Below are 22,117 nucleotides of genomic sequence, written 5' to 3' on the forward strand. Positions count from 1 at the left end.
AATTTTCTTGGTATCCTTATTTGAATGAAGAGGGCAAATCTTTGATGAAATCATAGTTCTGATCCCTTAAAATATCTGTCATAAAAAGAAGTTAATTTGTAGAATTAGTACTGTATGCCCTATAATGATGTTTTCTGTAATTCAGCTATTTAAAGAACAGAATAGCATCTCTCTTACAAGATGAGCTAATCCAACAGGAAAAATGGATAGCTCTTCAGGACCACCAGCCCTTCCTCAGTCCTGAAGAGCATCTCCAAACTAAATACAGTTTGGGAATTACTACTTGGAGTTTTGTTTAATGGGTAATGTACAGTGCTCTTACTTTCTCTTTCCAGTCTGCATTTTATTGTTTTTGACACTGAGGTTGCTCATGACATCCTGAAGGTATGGGATGGACCTGTTGAAAGCAGCATACTTCTGAAAGAATGGAGTGGTTCAGCCCTTCCAGAAGATATTCACAGCACTTTCAACTCATTAACATTACAATTTGACAGTGACTTCTTCATCAGCAAATCAGGCTTCTCCATTCAGTTTTCAAGTATGTAAATATTTTTTTCATCTCAAATACAGTAATTATATATGTTATTTATATACATTATTCTTATAGATATGAACTGTTTCTCATCTCACAACTTCCTCAGTCTTTAAAAAAATAGATTACATTACAAGAGATTTTAATTATTTTATATATTGCAAGTAGTTATGACTAGGGTGAATTTTTAGATTTGCTTTAAACATTTGTCTTCATATTCCTTGCTTTGTACAGTAACCACATGCCTAGCATTATCTAATAAGCATTATTAAGCAGTCAAAATGGGTTTGTACATACATAAGTTTTCCTCTGCATGGATATGTTTGAACATTCCCACCAGTGCTACCTAATGATACATTACTTTGCATTTATACGTTATGTTGCTTGGGGTTTTTTTTCTCACAAGGTTGGTTGCATGATGCATCATTTATATGACTTTAACCACTCTTTGTGTATATGATTAAACTGAAGAACAAAATATATCTTTCCATATTGAAATACATTTCAAAATTTACTATTAAACTAACGAAATTGATCTTCAGGTCTAAAGTGAAAGGGTCTCCCTATCCAGAGGCGCTGTGATCGATACATTGTGTATGTGATCAATATTGTAAAACCGAGTATGTGGAGTTTTGCTATATTATGACAGAAGTATTAAAGACTGAGGGTAGGACTGCAGGGAGACTATATCAATGTCTTGAGCTCAGTTGTTGCATTTTTATACATCTAGATGTAGTGTATGTAAGTGTATTTTTGCTCAGGAACATAGGAAAATTATGAATTAATAAAATATGTGAGAGTAGGAGTATTATTTAAAAAAAACTCTTCTCTGTAGGTGCTGTCATTCAGAAGTAAAGGGCACTAATAAACTTTCAGTCATTATTATTTGCGTGAGGAAATATACTTCGGGGGCTTCCTGGTCTCTAAAGAATGCATTTTATATTTACCTGTTTAATTAATTTTCCTTGATTTTTCTGAATGTTGTACCCCCCCAAACCTTAGAGCTCTGTCATCAGCCCTAAGATAACTACTTAAAAGTGTTCAAAATGAATTAAAGAGAAGAATAAATATTTATAAAATTTCTAATTAGTGTGCTATATAATATGTTGTTTGAAAAAAGTTAAATTTTACATTTGTGGAAATGAAGGGGTTTTTTACTCTGTTAGGGTGAGCAAACACATTTTGTGTTGTATTATTTGAAAATGTTTATAAGTTTATATACAAATTATGAAAGAATGAAAATATTTAAGCGGTTAATGAAACTTATAGGAAGTAGAACACAATTTAATGCTTTAAGGGTGAAGAACTGACTTTGTCATCTTAGTATAATATCTGATGGATGCAGTCAGTGATCATGCTGGCAATTGCAGTGTATGGTTTACTGGAATTAATTGGAATTAGTGGTGAAGAACTGAATGCCTCAGCTCAAATAAAGGGAAAATGTTACTAAACTTTCATTCATCCTACTTGACAAGCAGAATGTTTTATTAATTTTTTAATTGTAAAGAGTGAAAAATAGGATTTAAGGAATAAGTTAATGTAAATGTTAAATTATTTAATCTAAAAATCAGACCTTAGTTTATTTAGTCTCCTTAAGACACAGTGGGCAGACTCTGTGCCTTGATCTGCAAAGGATTTAAACTAATTAATCTATGCCTAAGTGAGGAACTTTGCATGCTTTAGTATTCATCACCTGTTCAAACTATACGCCAGTTTATAGCAAAGCTGCCCGGAATATTGAAACTTCACTACTATAGTAGTTTGAAACTCAATGAATAAAAGCGTCTTGAGTTGCTTCAACTTTTTTCTTTCTGGTAGTTGCAGAAGATGTAGATGTTTTATTACAAGTTCTATGAAAGTTACTGCTCTTTTTGTGTCTTTATGTCACTTGAAGGATTTTTCAAATGTTCTATTCATTAATGAGTATATTTTATTTAGATATTAATTACAATCCAAGAAGTAAACTTCATGTGCAGAATTGCACAGGATTGGAAAACCTTCAATAATCTGGACCTCTTACACGTGCAACTTCTGTATTGGATTATGAAATTGAGATGAGTGTCTATAGCAATGAACATCCAATTATGGGGTCATAGGAAGGGTATACATCTGAGAGTACTAGGTCCAACGAGCAACTTAAAGACAAGCGCTAACCTTCAGCTGGAGAATTTGTTTCACTGTGCTGTGAATGTGCTGATTATTTTCTATACTTTGCACTATAGGATGCCCTTATTGCATCTGCCTAAACAATAGGTGCTGCGAAAGGATAGTATGAGGTAGATCAGAAAATATCACCAATAAATGATTTACTGTTGATTGTAAATGTAATTAAAGGTATTTTTAATGGGAAAATATAAGTGGCTGAAGCTTACAAAATATTCGAACACTATTAAAAGTGCCTTGCCTACTCAGCTCACCATATAGAACGTGAGGACATGAACTGACAAGAGTGATTATGTTAATTGTAATCAGCCTAATGCTTTTCATTAAAACTTAATTACCATTTAATCATGCATAAAAGGACAAAAAATGGAGTTCACTGTACAAAATTGACCTTTACTCTGGGGGTTAAATACATTTAAACTATGTATTACAAGCCAGGGAAGTCAACCAACTCTTTCTGATCACTGTACAAGAAGTGAACACAAGAAGGGGATAGCAAATTTGGTATTTGCCTTCTTTATGGCAAAGAAACAAAGTTACTGGCAGCAAAAACTTCTTACCAAAATTAGCCCTAAAAAAGAAGTAATTCTGTCCTACGTGTCTAAGGGGAACAGGATATATTTCCCTTTAGAGTCGCCTCTTTCTTTTTATGAACTATAGGTCTAGTTATACTAACATAGACTGTATCTCAAGCTTCCATTTGAGATGAAACAGAATGAAACTGTCATAGCGTTCCTATCCATCATCTAATCCATGGCCTGGGCAAGGCATCTTCAGCCTCACAGGGGGCAGAAGTTCCTAATTTGGTTCCTGTGGAACTAAGAGAAAATGAAGCTTATAGGTTACTTTGATGGTTAGCTCTAAACTTGTGAGCTTTTGTACTTCAAACTTAATGAAAGAGGCTGCATTAGCACATCGCTTTCTTTTTTCTTTACATTTTTGGACAATATAAAATATTTAAATAAGTGCTTGATGCTAATGTGCACAGTTCTTAGTCTTTACATTTACCTGTATTACATGAGATACTTTTTAGTGAGCAAAACCTATTTTTTTCACATTTGGAAAGGTTTATCATTCTGAAAACACTGCAAATCCTACATACAATGTCTCAGCTTTGATATGTCAAAATCCTTCTCAACCTCTTATGCAAGCGTAATGCACTAAATACAGGAAGCTTGTGTGTGGCCTGCAATTTGCAAGTCTGGCTCCTGAGAAGTCTTTACTATTTTTATAACCATGTGGAATAGAAAAAATAGTCTCTGCAGCACAACACTACAGGCAATGGCTTACAGGATTGTTTGCCATCGACACAGTGAAATCGATACTGATGAAGGTGATGTATTTTTTTTCTTGAGCTACAATGGATTACAGGCTAAACAAACTGATAAAAAAAAGAAGTGTCCTTCAGGTGAAAGATAAATTAGGCACAAATCTAGCATATTGCTCACAAGGCTACAGACACACAAATACACAGTGTGTCGTATTCTCAAAAGCAGTCTCCTATTGATTTTCAGTGAAGTTTTTAATCAATTTCAAAAATGTAATTTGGGGACCAAATCCAAAATAAGGTCTAAAATGGGATTCTTGAAGATTATTAATTTAAAAACAATAAGCCTTAACACAGTGGCTGCCAACATATGGAGGTCTGAAAACTCCCTAGCAATCTGTGGTTTTTCCAGCTGCCCATTCTTTTGGCACCTACCTCTAGGTCCGCCTTTATTGTACGCAGAAGCCTGTTCCGCTCTGAGCAGATGAGCCAGTAGGAGATGGGAAGCCTGTACAGACTGTTACTCTATAACCCGCTGAGTATCATGTAGTTTACTGCGTAGAACACGTGTGCGAGAACTGAGAAGCAGCAATTTAGTTCTTTCCCAGCTTAAAAGAATTCAAATCCCTTCTCCTGGCTCTGAAATTTTAGGCACCTATTTTTTTCAGTCATTTCTAAAAAATTCTAGCTATGGAATTTGGTTTGATTTAGTATCCTTAAGTTTAAAATGTAGTTATTGCTTACCCTGCTTCACAGCATATATGTTTTAATTGTGTTCAGCTTCAAGTTTCTGAATTCCTTAGGTCTTTTTAAAAATTGCATATGGCAATGTTACAGCATGAGCATGGCCTTCCTCATAAGTGTGTAAGCTAGATATTAACTGAGAAGAAAAGGGCCTGTTATAAAAGAAGAATGATGACAGAAGAACTAGTGATTTTTAATATCTGGATTATTTGTCTATACATATAACTTCTATACCCTGTAGATGTTTGCACGATACCAAATGAAGGAATAGTAGACTGGTAATTTTTGTGCAGTTAAAGAACCTCTTGGGAATATTGAGAAGTAAAATAACTTGGAAAGGAGACAAGTTGAAAAGTTGACAGTCTGTCTAAATGTTCACTTTACTAGATGACACATCAGAGCTTAAATGGCTGGTGTTCTGTTTAATTAGGATCAAGTGCATTTGGTATGATAAAAAGGTTGTTAGTTTCCAATACCTAAAATAACTTCCGAGACTGCAAGAACAAAAGTGTAAAGAACATTTTGGTGCTTATTAAACATCTGTCATTGTTTTTAAAATCTAAAACTCTGTATGTAAGAAATTGAGATAAACAATGAAATGAATATTTAAAGGCATAAGTCCTTTATAATTGGTGCATACTTGAAACAGTCAAATTGGGAAAGATGTTTGCTGAGATATTATGTTGCGTAACTGTTTAAGGAGAAAATTAAGATATTCTGAGACTTTTTTTAAAAAAGTATGCTAATGGCAGAGATGAGCTTATCGTCATATACTTGAAAGAATTATGATTCTTTAACATATATGTGCTATACTGAACCATTTTTTAGAGCTGTTATTGTCTGTCAAATAAGAAATAACTTCTCTGAGGTCATGACTATGCTTTCCTTCCCCTGTGGCCAAGTATACATTTAGTAAACTACACTAATATGGGATGTCAGGTAGATTGTCAGAGTGGTGCCTGGGGAGTGCTTACACAGTACTCATTAGTAGTGACAGCTATTACTTTAATTCTTAGATTGATGCTTATAAATTCTGGTGGAGAAAAGTCCACCACTGTTAAAAAACCTGCCATGTCTTTTACTTTATGTCTATATGGTAACCATCCCAAGGTATGAGAGATACTATTTGGGAATGGAAACAAAGCCAAAATATTACGACAAATAAAACGTTAAACAGAACTCCTGCATTTGTAGTGTGTTAATTATCATAAACCATTAATTCTTATATAAGGATATTTTACAGTTCCTGTGATTTGTCTAAGTGACTACCTATTTGCTAGAACATGCACAAAACCATTTTACTAATCCAAAATGTTTGTTTCTCATTTTGCTTATTATTTTTTCAACCTTCCTTTCTCCCGCAAATTTACAACACAGGAAAAAAAAAAAAAAAGAGTTTTTCAGTTGTACAACTTGATAACTGTTTGCATTTTGCAAATGTTTAGTTGCTTCTGCTGTTTCTTATAGTGGTATACTCTTTAGGTGTGGGTGAAAGGAGTAGATGCAGTTATTAACACAGAAAATGGATTACCTGCACATTATGGTCACAAAGGTTGCATAGTAATGGTAGTGATGGAGCTCTTTTATCTTATGAAAGCCTTTGGGTTTTACCATTTGAAATGAGCTAACAAAATCATTTTTTTAATGTTCTTAGTCTTTTTTTTTTTGCCTGTAATTTGTAATGTTGCCCTAAAACTCAAGTACTTGAAGTGCTACATACTGCTCAAAATACAGAAAGACATAATCACCGCTTTCCCAGAGAATGTTGGAGAACTGCACAGCCAGATATGATAAGTAATAAGGACTTCCTTGTAGATACACACCAGTATCATTAATGGTGATTGTGACTCTGGGTTTGTGACTTCTTATTTTGGCTTCTGCTCACAATTGTGGTAAGTTCTTTGAAAAAGACATGTTTGGGTGGAACAGCTGAAAGTGGTAGGAAACGGAGTACAGTTCAGTGATTTGGGGACAGTAGCCTCCAGAGACAGGACCTTCTTTCCTTGGGAAGATTGCAATGTTTACTGCAACTCAGGATGTTGAATACCTGAAGCCAGTAGAAGAGACCTAGCATCTTCCAGTGGATGTACATTTGTGTATCCAGTTTTTGGATGATTACTGGTTTTACCGATTGTTCTGCCTTCTTATATTAACTGTTGAGTAAACAATATTGCCTATGGGTTGAATGCTTTTCTAAAAATATTTTGCTTTTAATGATGAATGTTTAGTATCTACACCTTAAAGCTTTTATTTCTTCATTCCCTTACAGCTTCTATTGCATCAACCTGTAATGATCCTGGAACACCACAGAATGGCACTAGATACGGAGACAGCAGGGAGCCTGGAGACACTACCACCTTTCAATGTGACCCTGGCTATCAACTTCAAGGACAGGCTAAAATAACATGTGTGCAGCTGAATAACCGATTCTTCTGGCAACCTGATCCTCCTACATGCATAGGTAATAAGATGAAATGTTAGTCTCTGTGTAAGACTAATATAGATCAGATTTCTTTTTCAACTCTTGGGCATATGGTGCTCATGCTGGAGCGATGATCTTTGCAGAACCCAGTCATTTCGTACTTATGATTACTGACAGCCTTGTTCTCAAGATTAGCATTATTTTTGGATGTAATTTTCACTCTATCTGTTCTTTAAACTTTATATAAGTTTAATAGAAATAATTAAATGGAAGAAGTGATTCAGGTAAAAAAAAATCCCTTTTAAATGTTCTCACTCGAATAGTCTTCTACATAATAATTTAGTTACATAAGCTACAGTCCATTATTTATTCTGAAAAATTTCTGAATTCTCTTATAGATTAAATACCCATTCTGAGCAATCCTTAGGAAGCTAAAGGTATTTTTTCTGAAGGAAAATGCTTATTGGGAAAGGTAGATGCAGAGAAGGGAGTCCAACTGACAATGCAGTTGAAAGAAATTAGATATATTTCCATAACACCAGGAGGGGGTGGGAGATCTTCATTCTTTGAAACAAGTTTTGATTCTTGGTTCTGTAGTCCTATATGGCCTAGTTTCTCTGAGATTCTGGTTAGCAGACTAATAATTACAGGTGTAGAAGTCTTGCTGAAATCTGTTTTAAGGTCATCAGTGTCTCTCTTCTAAGATTTGAGTTAATCAACATCTGTGAAAAATTATCTGCTAGGTATAGCAGTTTTTAAAATCTTTATGATTTTGTTGCCTATTGATTTATAATTAAATGAAGACTTATTTTAATGATCCCCAAACCATATACAATATGTTTTAATAGCACTGGAATAAGCATAATGCTTTTTCTTTCTACAAGCCATTTTGGAGATACCCGTTCCAAAACATTAAATCCCCTAACTGCGATCCCTCAGTTTCTCTAAAGTGTTTACTTATATCTCGAAAATACTGGAAAGGATTCAGGATGATGGCTCTAACTCCATGTCATCTAACAGAACTGGAGCAGTGTATAACCTGAAAATTGTCTTCTGGATACTTTGTGTGCAATGTATAAATAAGAGTATGAAAATGTATATTAAACATACTAGGATTATTCACTAATTCAATTTTTTTTAATTAAAAAATTAAAGACGTGATGCCCAAGGTGCCTAAAGTTTTAGAAAAGTCACACTGTTTTTTTAAATGTCAATTATAATCACTCTGTATTTCTTTATAGTCTGGTAAAAAAAAAACAAAAGGATATGAAGAGGGAAAGAAAGAGTACCTTTGGGCAAAAAGTAGATACATATTGTATTCTTCCATATAATCAAGGTGACTTTGAAGGGGAAAGTAGGTTAAAGTAATCTTTATTGCAGACATGGCAATATTAGATAACTTAAGGGTTCTTTAAAACCATTATATGTCATTTTAAAAATTACCATAAAGTCCTTATTCCAGTATGCTGACTTACAAATGAAAAAAATATTTCTATTTAGTAACTGTAATACTTAGTACTCTGAACATTGTACGACTAACTTTCCTGATTACTTACTTTTTTCTGCTCTATTTGTACTTAATAGTTTTGATCATGGTAATTTCTGACTGAGTCATCAGCACATGTAAGGAACATGTGAATCACTTCCTGGTACCATTATTTGTGAATAAAAAAACCAACAACAAAAAATGGGAAAAAAACAAATCACAAGTCCCACATCCTGGATCAAAAATAATGACTAAACTACCAAAACTACAGACGTAAAAAACCCAAGATACATAAATATACTAAATGTTTAAATAAACATACGAATAAATAAGTAATGGAGGGGGGTGGAAAAAGTTTAGTTTGTTTTCATAGATACTATAAGAGGAATGTCTTCATTAATGTTTTCATTTGGGTTAGGAAGATGTTTTCCGAGTAAATTTTCTTGCTCATGCTTTAGTTCATTATTTTGAATTTTCTTGGGGCTTTTGAATGAAATTAAACTGCAAGATGTTTTGCATTGTACTCCATTGTGTGGAGTACCTCTGATTTATTCCAACTACTAGTGAGTATTCAGCCCATTGGACCAGACTAGAAATGGTCTGAAATTTTAATGCAGATTCCAAATCCTTGGTACCAACTGTTTTGCACTACAGGTGTCTTCCTATCAGTCTGCGTGCCTTTGCGCAGCCCATGTTGACTACTGTACTTTTTAGTTAGACTCCTATGTGATTGTCATCTTTGGAAGTAGAATTCCTTGTCTGTTTAAAAGTAACCTTCAATTTATCATAAAAAAATGAATGTATTTATTTTTTGGTTTTGGGTAATCATAGAGTTATAGAAACAGAATAGTTAGAATTGGAAGGACCTTAAAGATCATCGAGTTCCAACCCCCCTGCCCTGGGCAGGGACACCTCCCATCAGACCAGGTTGCTCAAAGCCCCATCCAGCCTGGCCTTGAACACTTCCAGGGATGGGGCATCCACAACTTCTCTGGGCAACCTGTTCCAGTGTTTCACCACTCACACAGTAAAGAATTTCTTCCTAACATCTAATCTAAATTTACCTTCTTTCAGTTTAAAACCATTGCCCTTGTCCTGTAACTACAGATCCTTGTTAAAAGAGCCCCTTTCCCCTTTAGGTACTGAAGGCTGCTATAAGTTCTCCCTGAGCCTTCTCTTCTCCAGGCTTAACAACCCCAACTCTCTCAACCTGCCTTCAGAGGAGAGCTGCCAGCCCTCTGACCATCTTTGTGGCCCTCCTCTGGACTTGCTCTGACAGGTCTATGTCCTTCTTATGTTGGGGGCCCCAGAGGTGCACACAGTACTCCAGGTGGGGTCTCACAAGAGCAGAGTAGAGGGGCAGAATTGTCTCTGTAATAATAGTAATACCTTTACTGAGTGAATGGAACTTTTTTGTTTTACATTTACGGTCAAAAGAAACTGCATCCTGAATCCTGCTATTGAGCTTTCTCAGCTCTTGAAGTACTTCCAGTACATAAGAAACACTTCAGCTTGCTAGAGATGGGATTAGGTAACAGCGAGTTAAATAGGACTTATTTAACTTCACATTTTTATTCCTTTACAGAGAGATTTTGCTGTAGTTCTTTTGAATGGGAACAGAGCTCAGTTTTTTAAAGTAAAATATAACAATGTTTGCTAGCTGGAAGTAGGAAAGCTTTGTTTTTATTTTTAATAATTATTATTTTTGGCCAACCTAAAAGTCTTTTACTCCTATTTAACAGCTAATATATGCTTGTGAATCTGTGACCATATTCTTATTTCTTTTTACATTGTGACAGCTGCATGTGGAGGAAACCTGACAGGCCCAGCAGGAGTTATTTTATCACCTAACTATCCACAGCCTTATCCTCCTGGGAAAGAATGTGACTGGAGAATAAAAGTAAACCCTGACTTTGTCATTGCCTTGATATTCAAAAGGTACCATTTCTAGATGAATGCCTCAGTTTAACAGGATTTTTAAATGTCAGATCTAAAAATGGCATCATTTATCACTTCTTAAAGCTTCTAATTATATTCTCTGGCTAAGTCCTGGAGTATACATCTAATATGTGCTATGTCATTGCTTCCAAATAATGTAAAAGAAAATAATATAGTTATATGGCATTTTTGATATAAAATATATTCCTGATCAACGAAACTTTCTGTGACCTATGAAATTAAAATCCTTGAAAAGCGATGTCAACTTGTAGAAATGCTTAATTTACATTGTTGTACCTTATATTAGACACTGATGTGTCTACTGTAGTGGAAACTCTGTCTGTACCTCAGTTCTTAAAGTTTTTTTACAAATACGGGCAAAATACATTTTGCTTAGAGCGCATAGACCAGATTATAAAAATTGTTCTACTTAAGAGACAAAACATGTCTAGATAATGTTGTCTCATAATTTTACAAAGTTTTATTTACTCATTGTTCCATCATCAACCTATATTTTTTGCATTTTTAACACAAATTGAAGTTCAGAGATATACTCATATCCATGTGTTCAAGTTATCATTTCTATTTGAATCAGGCCTATATACTCATCTTGCCTGCTATATGTATGGATGCAAATGCAAATTTATTTCTTTTTTTGATTCTCTGTCCTAAGGGTGATTTGTAAGCTAAGAATGGTAACATTGCTGTTGACTTCATGGGATGGTGATTAATTCTGATTCTTTTTGGAAGATATGATGGCATGTTCAGAATTTTGCTGTGTAATATTTGCACCCACCAAAACAAACCCCCCTAGATTCTTTTGTTGACTAACTGCAATGTGTTTTTTAATAAATTTTTGTTCTGTTTTGTCTTGATTTTAAAAAGTTTATCTAACGGTACTATATGGTGTAATAGAGAGAAAAACAGCTGACCACTACACAAAAAAAGCTGAATATTTATTTAGTTAGTTTTACAAACATTATTAGAAAGAAAAAAATCCACTCACTTGGCTGAGTCCTTCTCTGCTTTTTTAATGTAGTTTTACTTTTCTTATATTTTCTTCAGTCTTCCTAGTCTTTTATCCAGCTCTGTATAAATTTCTGATATAAATGCCTGTGTTTTTATCTCTATGTTGTCTCAGAACTCATCTCAATTAAATTCTTCTGAAAGACATTCCATTCATAGTATTTTCATAATTGTTTTGTATAAACATATAAATGTAATAAAATATGGCATAGCATTGAAGGTTTAGTGAGAATAAGAATTCACTTTAATTTATCGTAATTCTCCAATATAATTTGGGTATGAACAAAGGCAAGTTCCAGGATAGTGGTCTGCCCATTCGAAAGCATCTTGTTTCGAAAACAGTGAATTTATGTTTGTAATAGATGGATTTAATATCATCCAGTTTAGCCAATTAAAAGCTGGACTTTTAAATTAAGGTAGTTGTCTGGATCATTCCTGTGGTCATTGGTAAGAAGCAGCCTTTCTGCAGCAGGTGGTTCGTTCCATCCTGAGAAGAGTTCTCAAAATAGGTGGGAGGATTTGCTTCTTTTCCATTGTCTGTAGACAGAGCCCGCATGATGGCCTGATAGTAGAAAATTTGGAAAGCTGAAAGTGTTGAAATCACTGGTAAAGAGAACTCCATTGAAAGTTAGTAAATTTTCATTGTGAATCATGTTTAAAAGTACTTTTATTTCTGGAGTAGAAAATGTGTTAGACAGAAGATTGGCAGCCGAAGTGACAGTAGCATTTAACTCATAAAAAAGAAATGAAGACTTAATTCTCTTTTTCCCTTATTTTCAGCTTCAATATGGAACCCAGTTATGATTTTCTACATATTTATGAAGGGGAAGATTCCAACAGTCCTCTAATTGGCAGTTTTCAAGGCTCACAGGCTCCTGAAAGAATAGAGAGCAGTGGTAACAGTCTGTTTCTGGCTTTTCGCAGTGATGCTTCTGTTGGCATGTCAGGATTTGCCATTGACTATAAAGGTACTGTTCTTACCATAATCTATTGAAACATAAAGGGAAGGAAATGTTATTAGTATTTATTGAGACTCAAATCTGTTTACTTCTAGATGTACTCATAATGAACTGCCAAAGATATTTTTGCATTGATGTAGGTTTTAAAAACTATTTTACACTTTCTTGAGGGTACCTATCACTAACCAGAGAATGTGTTATGCTGACTGTTTATTAAAGATACACACTCATTTTAAATTCAGGTTTCTTTTCTGGTCGCAGATACTGTCTCTAACTTGATTGTCATCTCTGCTGAGATTCATCAAGCTGTTTTTCATCAGCAGAGATGCTGCCTCAGCTTCTTTTTCTTGACAATGAAGTAAACCACATTAATGTCAAAAATGAAGGAACAAAGTATTTAAAGACTGTAGAAATAACAGACCAATGAAAGAGAGGGAAGTTAAAAAGAGAACTATTAAATCATTTTTATATTTAGTCTTCGTCTTTCATCCAGCATCATCCATTATTCTCCATGTTGGCAAGGCCTTTCTTTCCAAAGTAATTGTCATGTTGTGATAGATGAAATCTTAGTCTGTTTGTTCCTATCTAAACTTGAAACAAAATTTAAATAAAATGGGAAGACAATTTGTTTCAGGAAGCCTTGTTGGCCTGCAAGGAAAGAAAATGACAAGTTGAGCAGAAGGAGATAAAGAGATAAAGATGCCCATTGAAAATGTGCATACACATTTTCACTGTGTATTTCCTGTTCTCAGCATAGTCTGATATGTGTGCCTCTATACAACCAGAAGTTGAATGAAATAATAAGAAAATAAAAATGTAACATCTAAGTGCAGAACAGTGTATTTTAAAAAGTTATATCCAATGGGCAGTACATTTGTGCTTAACAATTCGATGTTTTTATTATGTAAATTTTTATATATTATATAAAATTTATTACTTTACATTTCTGATTATCAACATCCAGTTTTGCTTTCTGATAATATTCCTTGAGTATTTCATTAAAATGTGTGCTTTATTAACATTTAATAAGGGAAGGAGGCGTACTGTAAACTTTGGCTGAATTTGACTCTGGAATTTTTTATTAAAAAAATCTTTGCCTTCTATAATGAACTGTGTTTATATTAGGTGCATCCTTCCTTTCTTAAATGTTCACATATTTAGCAAAATACTGTTTATACTCAACATTTTCATAAATTTTAAAGGGACTGAGTTGTGTTTAAGCCTTTTATAGGAAAAATTGTTGCATAGCTGTCAACAGTATGGTAATACTAATATTTTGGTTTTATTGACTTAGTTATAAAGAATGTTCAGTGCCTAAGTCCTTCCTATTTGAAGATCATCTCAATCATATTCTTGAAACAGATTAATTTCTAATATTAATTATTTCTCCCATCCCTTTTCTTTGTATTTTAACTTGCCATGGATGATGAATGAAATCCTGGTATTGTTAAAATCAATGTCTATACTCACATTGATTTAAAGATTTTGTTTTGTAAATTATTCCATAGTATGGCAGCTTTCTAACCAGAATTAATTGATTACTGAGCATGATACTTGGTTAAAAAACATAATAGTTTAAGTGGTGAATTCTAGAAATTTTAGGCTTTTTTCTATGCTACTAAACTTCATTGGAGTTATTTGGCTTTTGGAGAGTTCTACTAATAAAAGGTAGGATGAAAATGCTGTTGGTTCGAGCCTATCAGTATCGTTTCCTTGGCCAGGCAACCAGTCTAATGCAAACATCCATGATCTTGTAGTAAGCATCCAGCTACAAAAAAAATATAATAAGCTGTTGAAAACTGTAAACTGACAGGAAAAAACCCACTGATAATTGTTCAGTTTTTATTTTATTTCTTTTTAATTGAAAGTGTGTATAGATTTACTTTAATTCATTGTAACAGAAAAACCACGGGAGGCTTGTTTCGATCCTGGAAACATCATGAATGGGACAAGAATCGGAACAGACTTTAAGCTTGGTTCAACTATAACTTACCAGTGTGATTCTGGATATAAGATTATCGATCCTTCAACTATAACATGTGTAATCGGTGCAGATGGAAAGCCAGCATGGAACAGAGCACTGCCATCTTGTAATGGTATGTACTGTTTCCTTACAATTTCAATTGCCGCCCCAGTGAATTCGGAGATTCTTAGTCCTTGAAGCTATTTATACTATTTCTACACATATAGCTTTTATTAGAAAAAATCTGAAGTTAAAAACTAAAACTTATGATGATACAAGTTTTGGACTATAGCTCAGTCGTCAACGTATTGATTTAACTATTAAAAATTAATTTAAATTCTGAAATCAACATGTATTGTTATATTCATAATAATGATTATAATGTTATACATAAGCATCAATGGTTTCCTCTTTACATCAATTTTAGTGGAAGGCGTTGTGATCTGTGTAAGAATCCATATAAAACTGACTAAATACTAAGTCAGTGGGAAGCTGATGCAGTGTGTTGCTGATTATCCATAGTGCTTAATTGCTAGTTCTCTCCATGACTTCAGCTATGAAAGCACCACTCTACTAGACTTCAGTATAAATCTCCCACTATTTTAGGCACTTCAGATGATAATCCCTGCCCTGACGCACACACACTAACACATAAGTCATAGTATCACAGAATCATTTAGGTTGGGAAAGACTCTTAAGATCCTTGATTCCAACCATTAGCCTAACACTGCCAAGTACTTTACTGACAATAACTAATATATGTAACTTCCTTTTGATTTGGTAAAATTGTTATCTATTTATACAACACAAATGCTGAAGCAAGGCACAGAGTATAAATTAGTCAGACATAGCTCTGAGACATCGTTTTAATTTTCTGCCTCAATAATTACAATTTTTATTTCAAGGTGACAATTAATGCAGTATTGAGATGCTTGTGATATGTATTCTAAATAACACTGGATACCTAAAGAAACATAAATTAGTAGCTGAAAGATTGGATATCTTAACACTATTAAATCTGAGTAAAACTAAACTGGAATACATGCTTCTGGGAGTACTTTAGGTCTAGTATGGTTTACTGCGTGTCCCATTTTAAAACACATACTCTTGACTTCATTATATAGAACTTATATACACACATAATTTTAAGGTAGGCGTCATATAGGAGTCCAGAACCAAAGTGAACTCAGGATCACCTTTGTTGTCACAAAAAGCCCTCTTGTAATGTACAACTTAACCCAGTCAAAACTGAAAATATAAAGCAAAAATGCTCATGACATAATTTTAGTAAAATGTTCTTAGTTTATATGTCTTTATTTATACTGATAGTTAATTGCACCTTTTTGAACTTCTTTAAAATATTGGATGAAAAACACATTACAAATTCTGAAGCATGAAAAATGGAAAGAACATAAAATAAGTGCTGAGATCCTAAGAATCTCCGAAAATGCTACACTTAGTTCTTTAATTAAATTACTCAAATTAAGTGAATTAATTAAAGTTTATTTCTTTGTGGTGTGGTTTTTATTGTTTGGTTTTTTTATTTGTGTTTTGTTTTTTTTTAAAGGTAGCATTATACAGCGAGAGGTGATGAAAACAAATTTCATATTTATTTAGGTAACAGTTGGCAACTGCCAGTAGGTATATTCTGAAACACTAGTGGAAAGTCTCAGACATATTGTTTTCATTATTAATTTCAGAGTCCTTAATGCAGTTATTAAAAATCATGTTCTGAAAATGTAGGGTTTGCTGATTAAAACAAACCTTACTTATAGTCAAAACTAAGAGACCTGTTTAGGTTATATTTGACTGCCACAGTGCTGCGGTGATAAATTTTACAACCTTAATCTACAAGAGAACTTTTCTTGCATCTTTTTTAGCCTAAGCACGCACAGGCTCTCCTTACAGAGTGGATATACTACAAAGACGTAACCATAAAAATTATCAAAGGTATTATCAAAAACATATCTAAACATAGGAAAAGGCATTGTAGAAGGGAACAGTTTTGCAACTCCATAACTTTTGCATTTGTCTTAAATTAAGCATAAGTGATATACTTCATTCTAGTGAAATATTCGTGACTTGAGAATTTCATCCTTTAATTACAAGATAGACTTTGTGGCTTAGTTTCTGGTATCCTCCAAGCAAAAAGAGAAAAAAAAAGATCAAGATATTAAATTCCTGTCATGAACTGATTCCTTGTGATATTTGAGTTTCACTTCAACCACATAATCCTATTCAGCCTACTGATAGATTAAACTTCTCGCCTTCTATCATTACATTGGATTTTTGAATAATTCATATAAGCAGCTAAAAGAAGACACAGATTTGTAGTATTAATTGCTATCTGTATAAGGGAGTTAAACTTGTAGAGAAATTTCAAGTGTGAGTTTAAAGCCCAGTTGCTGTCAGGGAGCAGAATGAGCAGGTCTGCCCCACAAGGGCAGATGAGCCAGGAGCCAAGGATGACCAAAGCACAGGCTGTGCCCTCTCTCACTGGGTACCAGGTACCATCCCGCAACACATGACCTGGGTCAGCAGAGCTGGGAGCTGGTAACAAGGGCCTTTGACAGCCCCAGACCAACGAGCCTGTCCACCTGGACCCCAGGTCCTTCTCCTCAGACCTGCTTTCTAGGCAGTTGTTAAAATGTAATTGACTATACATAAGATTGCCTGAGAAGAGTAAAGTCGGATAATTTATTCCTTATGGTACAAAGTAATGTTTTAGATTTTGCAATGTTTTTTTCCTTGCCTAAAAACAAAAGCAATGTGACTATTCTATTTTTAAAAATACAATTTATTTATTTTTAAAATCATTTGAATATTGGCTTCTTGGATAAATAGCAGCATATGACGATCTTCTATTCTTGTAAAATCCAGTTTTTAGTAGTGCTTGATGAAATTGTTTGACTCCCTCCCCCAAAAAGACGACCACTGGATTGTATGTAACTAATGCAATTATTTTCAGCTTACATTTTACTGATGATTTTGACCGGAAGTCAAGCCTTTCCATTAATTCTCTAAAGTTGAGAGTTGAGTGACAACAATACTTTCTTTCAATGTATAGAGATGTATTTACTCAATATCCAACACAAGGACGTATGTTAACTTAAAAATAGCCACTCCTTATGTTTTCTATTTCTCCAAAAGCACATATCCCTTTCATCCACACCTCGCTTTGACTTGTCCTGAGAACTCTTGAGACACAGACTTCTATGATGCAGCACTTTCAATTATATTTGTTAAATCCAGCAGCCCTCAGCATGCCACATCTATTGCCCATACACAGAAGGACGGTACCACACATGCTTGCTCAGTTTTTTCTCATGATACAGGCAGAACTGCTACTTATGTATTATCTAACTGGTCTGTAAGACTGGGGCTCCACTGTCCTTAAATATTCCTTCTAACTTCTATAGCTGAGTTTCTTTTGCTCTTTCTGTTCTGCTTTATATACATATGAATCAGAAGATTTTTTGTATGTATAATCTATATGGGTTTTTTTATAATCATCTAGGAAGTTATTAAAAGCAAGGCAATTCAAGCATATATTCACAAAGCAGAATCCATGGCATGCTGTGCAGCTTATCTATATATCCTCTGAGACCCAAGACAACTGTGTTGTGTCATTTAATTATGCAGAACGTTTTTTTTTTTAACTCTGAGCTTTTTTTTTTACCTAGATAGCTGGTTAAAGACATGTATTAAAATAATAAAAACACACCCCATGTAAATTCTCTGTTTACAGTTTCTTTCAACTAAATCATTTATACTTCCAGTCCTATGTGAATACGTGTAGTCAAGCAAAACTCTCATGTATTCTAATTTTAAAGATTTTTTTGATAAAAATTATAACCTGAGAAAGACCCATTAGTTATGTCGTTATAAGAAAACCAAATAGAAGTAAAACCACTAAACTGTCGCTTTGTAATCTTTAGATTTTTATTTTCAGACTGAACTAATACAGACAACTGTAATTAATGTAACACATTTCTCTCTGGTTGTTTTCCAGCACCATGTGGAGGTCAGTATACTGGCTCAGAGGGAGTGGTTTTGTCACCAAGTTATCCTCATAATTACACTGCTGGACAGACCTGCCATTATTCAATAACCGTACCTAAAGAATTTGGTAAGAGCAACTTCTACTGATTTATCAATCGTTAATCATTGTTCTACTGTTCAACTGGCCTTCATACGTAATAGTGACCTTAGATTTTCAATAAATTGCAAATTGCATATCAAACCCAAATGTATTCTTGACACAGAAGATGATTCTAGGGTTTTGACCTTTTACTTTTCCCTACAGTAATCGATAGACTTCAGCTAAGCCACCTGTGTCTGCTATGTCCTGAATGCTTTCATTGATTACATCATTCATTATCATAGGATAATCATTCATTCAAGCTTCCTGCGAAGTAAAATCAGTTGTCAGAAAGCAAGCATCAAGTATTCTCTTATATTTAAACTTTTTGGTTTTCATGTTTTAACAAGGGCAAGATGAGTAGGATCACATTTAACAAGTACAGTGGAAGGAAATAAAGCAATTTTACATAAAGAGCCAGAAATGTTTGTGAAAAATCACAAAACTGGTTCTTTCAATGTATCAAAATACTTGGACAAAATCTCTAAATCTTGTGCAGTTGCATGCAGGGCACGCTTTTCTGCAAAAAAGTTTTCCCTAATTCAAGTCTAGACAGTTATCAATAAAAGATGCATTTTAATGCTTACTTCATAAAAGAAGAAAGGGAAAAAAATAAAAGAACCTTGTAAGAAGTTGGAAAATAGAGTTTGTACAGAAATTGTGCTGCACTGAAGACCTGTGGTTTGTATACAGAATCTGGAATGGGTATAATTTTGAAACAGGTTCCTCCCTTGTCAATAAAATATGCGTGACTGGACTGACGAAGTAATATTTTTACTGACTTGCTTTTACTGGTTTATTACTTCATGTTTCTATTGCGATCTGATATTTTAATTAATTTAAATTTAAAATTTGCTAGTAAGATGTGTCATACAATTAAATGGTTTATTTGTTAATACACTTTAAATTACTTACAGTTGAAGTACCAAGTAAGTGTAGGAAAGTGTCAAAAACAGTAACACATTGATATTTTTAATAATGGATCGGTTTTTGTATTCTTTCTGATAAAATAAAGACTAATACAAAGTTACAAAAATAGCCAAATCAATAAGTTTAAAACATCTTCCTCAGATTAAAGCTGGATGAGCAACTAATTATTTATGACCATAGATGCTTCCTAACAGTTGCTAAGGGTAGTAATGAAATTTTGGTTAAAAACTTTAGATTTTCCATTTTCTTAGTCTCACAACTACCTATACAATAAGAGACAAGACTTTTTTGACTGGAGAGCACACTTTTGGAGAAAGAGTGATTTAATTATCTTTTTTTTTAAATTAAAAATAAGGGAACAATGAAAAACACATCAGATCCTCATTAGTTACATTTAATGCAAATGTTTTGTCATGGTAGACAATAAATTAACTTGGAAAGGATTCCTGCAGGAAACCACTGGTAACTAAGACAAGCAGAAATATCCCATTAAATTTGTTTTCAAAGGCTAGGTACTTGTTTTATCTTCTCTCTTTTTATTTTTTTTCTTTCTCTTTTTCTTTCTATCTTTTTTTAAATATAGTTGTATTTGGACAGTTTGCCTATTTTCAGACGGCTTTGAATGATGTGGCAGAATTATTTGATGGAGAAAACTCTCAGGCTAGACTCCTTAGTTCACTGTCTGGATCCCACTCAGGTAAGCTACAAAGAAAAGAAGTAGATATTTCTTACACAGCTGAGCGTGGTAAAAATAAATCAGGACAATATTATGCATTTCATTTGGAAGTATAATAATGAAGTCATTGGAACAAGATCCCAAGGGAAATGGAAGACCTTCAAAATCTTTGAATCAAGATATTCTTCTGGAACATATGGTTTAGGCAAGAACTGATCACTGGAAAGAGTGCAGAAATAATTGAATTAAATTCTCAGATCTTTATGTAAGAGGGCAGATTGGATGGAACAATTATCTTCTCTGTCCCTTAACTCTGTGAATTGCACATCTACATTTTTTGAATCTTTAAATTAAACTCAAATTTCTTTTATTCACAAAATGCATTATCTGTATGCAAACATATGCTTAGACTAGAAGCAGGCCAGCTGTTGCATTCAGGTAACTATAGCAAAATGTTGACCCTGTGAAATCATAATTAAACTTATATGGATTTCAGCATGGCCAGAATTTACAGTATAAGCAAATATAATAACTAGGTTCATCTCAAGTGGATAATATACAAATGTATTTCTTCAGCTATGAATGTGTTTTGTCATATGCTCCTAGTATTTAGGAAAGTTTATACGTGAGTTGAATATTTTTGCAGTCCAGGGCTTTTCAAGGCTTCTTGGTTTCACTTTGAATAGTTGGAGAAATACTTGATATTGAAACAGTGTAACATATCTATTTGATTTATAGAAAACATTTAATTATTTGAAAAATTCAACTCATCATTTTCCTCTGATGAATCATAGCTATTTGCATCATAATAAAAGATCACAGGTTAATTTTAATTTTTTTTTAATTACTAGCAAGATTCCAGCAACAAAACATTTGCTTTTTAATACCTAAATTTAAAAGACAACTCATCCAAGCACCCACTTTTACTGCATCCAGAGTATTAAAGATTTAGAACTAATGTTTCTTTTTCATAACAGACACTTGAAAATAATTGAAGAAAATTTAAACTTGTGATGTTTACTTATTACTTGTGACATATCTGATTTATGTTTGTTTAGGATAGGATTCTGCTACATGAAATCACTAGTAACGACAGTATAAAACTAATCTAAGCGAAAGAATTCTAAACCCTATTTATCCGGTTATCTAAGATATTTTAAATTTGTGCGTTAGCATTCATTTCAGTAGAATTTCCTGAAATATAGGTTGATATGATCCAATGAGAATAAAACCAGTTGTCATATAGTGGCATCCTTGCAGTGTAAAAGTACCGTAATTTTGTCTGTAGTGATTTATTACTGAAATTTTATTGTGACTGTAGACAAATGTCTCCGGAAAGGAGATAAAGTATATTAAACATCTTTGTTAATCGTCAATTCAATATTTAAAATTTGAATTGCTATTAGAAAGTTAATGTAATATAGTTCATGTGTGAACATATATTTTATTGAAGCAACTACATAAAACAAGTCATGCATGTATTCTTTCTCATTTCAGTTTTAGTTTTGAAATGGTAAACATTACAAGAACATCCCCTGTGGCATTTTTCAAATACTTTTAATTGTTTAAAGTTTTTGCAAGGCAAGGTAATGATGTCAGTCACAGGAAAAAAGTTAACAAAAAATTTTGGCCCCAGATGACAGTAGGTTTCCCCAGACCTCTGTATTGGAGCTCTAGTTCCAACTACATCAACAGTAAATGCCAGAAAGTCTATGTTGTCGAATCATGAAGTCTTTTTATTCTGACAAGTTTCAAACCGCCAATGGCAAGTCTAATTTTATACACTGTTATTTTTGTCTTCTTTAACTGTAGAGTCAAAAATAAAACTATGTATTTTAACAGTATATTTGATTACATGCTGAAGAGTTGT

The 22,117-nt window shown here is 33.6% G+C and overlaps 1 protein-coding gene across 2 annotated transcripts in view; it reads left to right on the plus strand.

Annotated features, from left to right (window-relative positions):
• Nucleotides 1-22,117, plus strand: part of CSMD1 (CUB and Sushi multiple domains 1) — a 1,104,383-nt gene that overhangs the window by 907,322 nt on the left and 174,944 nt on the right. For both annotated transcript variants that reach the window (XM_014948981.1, XM_014948982.1), the window contains exons 26-32: nt 336-538; nt 6,976-7,167; nt 10,414-10,552; nt 12,359-12,546; nt 14,439-14,633; nt 18,513-18,629; nt 20,155-20,268. In XM_014948981.1, coding sequence (XP_014804467.1) covers nt 336-538; nt 6,976-7,167; nt 10,414-10,552; nt 12,359-12,546; nt 14,439-14,633; nt 18,513-18,629; nt 20,155-20,268 — 1,148 coding nt within the window. The remainder of the gene's footprint in view (nt 1-335; nt 539-6,975; nt 7,168-10,413; nt 10,553-12,358; nt 12,547-14,438; nt 14,634-18,512; nt 18,630-20,154; nt 20,269-22,117) is intronic.

This window comes from Calidris pugnax, unplaced genomic scaffold (assembly GCF_001431845.1).
Source record: "Calidris pugnax isolate Ruff unplaced genomic scaffold, ASM143184v1 scaffold141, whole genome shotgun sequence".
NCBI lineage: Eukaryota > Metazoa > Chordata > Aves > Charadriiformes > Scolopacidae > Calidris > Calidris pugnax.